The sequence below is a fragment of the Apis dorsata genome, unplaced genomic scaffold, assembly GCF_000469605.1.
Source record: "Apis dorsata unplaced genomic scaffold, Apis dorsata 1.3 scaffold_196, whole genome shotgun sequence".
Taxonomy (NCBI): domain Eukaryota; kingdom Metazoa; phylum Arthropoda; class Insecta; order Hymenoptera; family Apidae; genus Apis; species Apis dorsata.
This window is the reverse complement of record NW_006263480.1, coordinates 617,411-620,195: the sequence shown is the minus strand read 5'-3', so window position 1 is coordinate 620,195 and position 2,785 is coordinate 617,411. Positions and strand designations below refer to the sequence as shown.

Sequence of the window (2,785 nt, the reverse complement as noted above, 5' to 3'; positions counted from 1 at the left end):
TTTTAATTTATTCCATATTCTTACTCCTAATTTTCGTGAAATTTTCAATCAATTTTCATCAATTTTCAATCAAAATTTAATTATGACACACGGGGATAAAGAATGCAGCTTGAAAAGAGTCTTGAATTTTTCTTTACTCGTTCAAATACATATGAATGTTTGAAAATTCTCGCCACTACTGAGCACACATTAATATAGCGTCAGAATATCGGGGACACGGGGAAGAAAGCTTAGAATCACTCCCAAATATATATATATATATATATATATATATATATATAATTTTTAACATTCTCTTCTCATTATATAATATGAAAAATATAATACGAAATAATTGAAAAATATTATACGAAATTGAAAAATAAATTTTCAAAATTATCGAGATACTAAGCTTTCGTGGGTAATCAAGAAGCTACATGGAATCATTGGAAATTCTCTATTCGAGACGTGATTTTTCACACCGTCCACGTGAAATCCTACCACGAAGAAGCCAATGACAAACATCCATTCGAACTCAATCCTCGTGGATGCATTCTCACGAGATTCTCTTCGTTAATATATTATATATATTCCAATCGATCATCAATCAATTATGAAACGAATCTGGTAAGAGTGCAGCACGAAGGTTCCTTTGTTTGAATAGAAAAATATCGCTAGGGTCTTTCATTTTTTTTTTTTTTTTTGAACTTTTCAACCGTGATTAACGAAAAACTCACCTGTCCGGCTGATTCTATCTGACCAAACCTAGTCGTCCTCCAACTTTCGAGTATCAGAAGGCAGACGTATATCTTACCAACGGTCATCTTACCTCTGCCTATTTCTGGAATGAGATGAGTAGACGCTTGTGAGCATACGAGTATATCGAGCCGGGTTGAAATTTTCACACAATTTTTACACAACCTTCGTTCCTAGGTATCAAAAGGTCCAACATCTTTTTCGCCTGCAGAGGCCAAATACTTCTGATCGTGTCTCTTAACTCCTCGTTCGCTTGGTTTCTCTCGGAGGCTGGAAATCATCGATAAATATCTGAATATATTTCCATCGTTTAACCATAAAATGGATTTCGATTACTTGTTTAGTCAAACTATCCAATAATTATTAAAATTGAGATTGGAATTTACATATGCAAAAGATTTTTAAAAAGTTACATTATTTTACTTATTTTAATTTAGATAATGAAAAATACATTTTCTTAAAAATATCATATTCATAAATGAAATTTCGTTTAATTCGTAAAGAATAAGAAACGCTTTCTATATAACTCACCTCTTCTCACTTTTATATTGAGATTCTCGCGGATCAGGGCGAACAAAGTGGTGGTGAAGTTCACCTTCAAGTCGACGTCCACCGGCATGTTCATCCTGATAAGCTTCTTGTAGGCAAGCCTGTTCGGACATTTGTTTCCAAACCCCAACGGCGGATCCATGTTCTTCAGCATGTCGTACATCTCCGTGTAATGGATCTTGCCGGTCGCGTTTGGGTCGTATTCGGCCCATATGCGTACGAACTCGTCCAGGTGGTGGGCGCCAAGTATGGACGAGTCCCTCGTAAGGTAATCGAAATTGTCCATGATGACGGCGACGAACAGATTCAGCATCAGGAACGAACAGAAGAAAATGAACGAGACGAAATAGGCGTACGCTATGTTCGAGCCACAGCCACCCTCCTGTTTACCGGCTTTCGCGTCGCAAGGGCGACCCTTCACGCAGGACAGCATTATGTTCGGCCATGCCTCGCCAGTCGCACACCTAATTATCATTCGATCGTTATCGTTCTCGATTCTTTTAGGATCGAATATTATTCTACGCTACTTGTAACTTGAAAGCAGAGCCCGTCCAGATAATGGACGATAGACTTTTGCAATTCGACGATTCTTGAACAATTGTTTCGCTTGCAATTAAACCTTTGTGACGCATTGAAGGAGTGGATTTTGATTCATATGATTTTTACAGAATTGTTGATAAAAAATTTACGTGGAATCTTTTTAATACAAAATAATTTTAAATCCAATATTTTATGATGTAGTAATTGAAATTGATATTGAAACTGATATACGAAGAATCTATCTAATTAATCGAAACTCATTGAGGAAAGAGGAAAGTGTCAAGAATCGTCGATTTCAATTTTTCAAGATGCATGCGAATAACTCAACTCGAAGCAAGATATGTACGTTAATGGGAACTTTTCTAAAATATTTTTACTTCGTTAAATATATATATTTATACTACGAACGATTAATGTTAATCTGAACGTGAGATCGTACAACTGTTTCAATAATTAAATACAAAAGGGGATATCAAGTAGAACTGTAATACTTGAGATACACAATTCATGCATGGAACTTGGAACTTTCTCAAGTGATTTATTAAATGCAACATCAAAAGCAAAAAGTATCGATTTCAGTAACTCAATTCTCTACTCGAATGCTACTGTGTCAGTTTTTGAACTGTTATCACGCGTAGTTAGTTAATTATATGTTAGTGTATCAATTAGATTCAACAAAATCTCCCGAAATAGTTTGGAACAACAATATAAAGTGTAATCACCTCGAGCACATCCGTCTTTCTTTACTCTTCGAAATCATCGCCCATCATCGAGAATTAAGTTCCTCGAGAACTAAAAATTCCTCCGAGTGTGTTTGATATGCGTGTGTTGCTTTGCAGCAGCGCGGTGCTCTTTTCGCAAAGGAAATAAAAATAGAGGAAAAAGGAAGAAGAAACACCGACGAGAGGAAAAAATAATCAAAATAAACAGAGAAGAAAAGAGATAATATAAATAGAAAAAA

At 35.5% G+C, this 2,785-nt stretch overlaps 1 protein-coding gene across 1 annotated transcript in view; it reads right to left on the bottom strand.

Annotated features, from left to right (window-relative positions):
- The window catches only part of LOC102677007 (voltage-dependent calcium channel type A subunit alpha-1), a 123,349-nt gene that overhangs the window by 13,868 nt on the left and 106,696 nt on the right, over nt 1-2,785 (bottom strand). Inside the window, 3 exon segments of the mRNA XM_031509983.1 lie at nt 717-820; nt 901-1,005; nt 1,267-1,748. Of these exon segments, the coding sequence (XP_031365843.1) occupies nt 717-820; nt 901-1,005; nt 1,267-1,748 (691 nt within the window).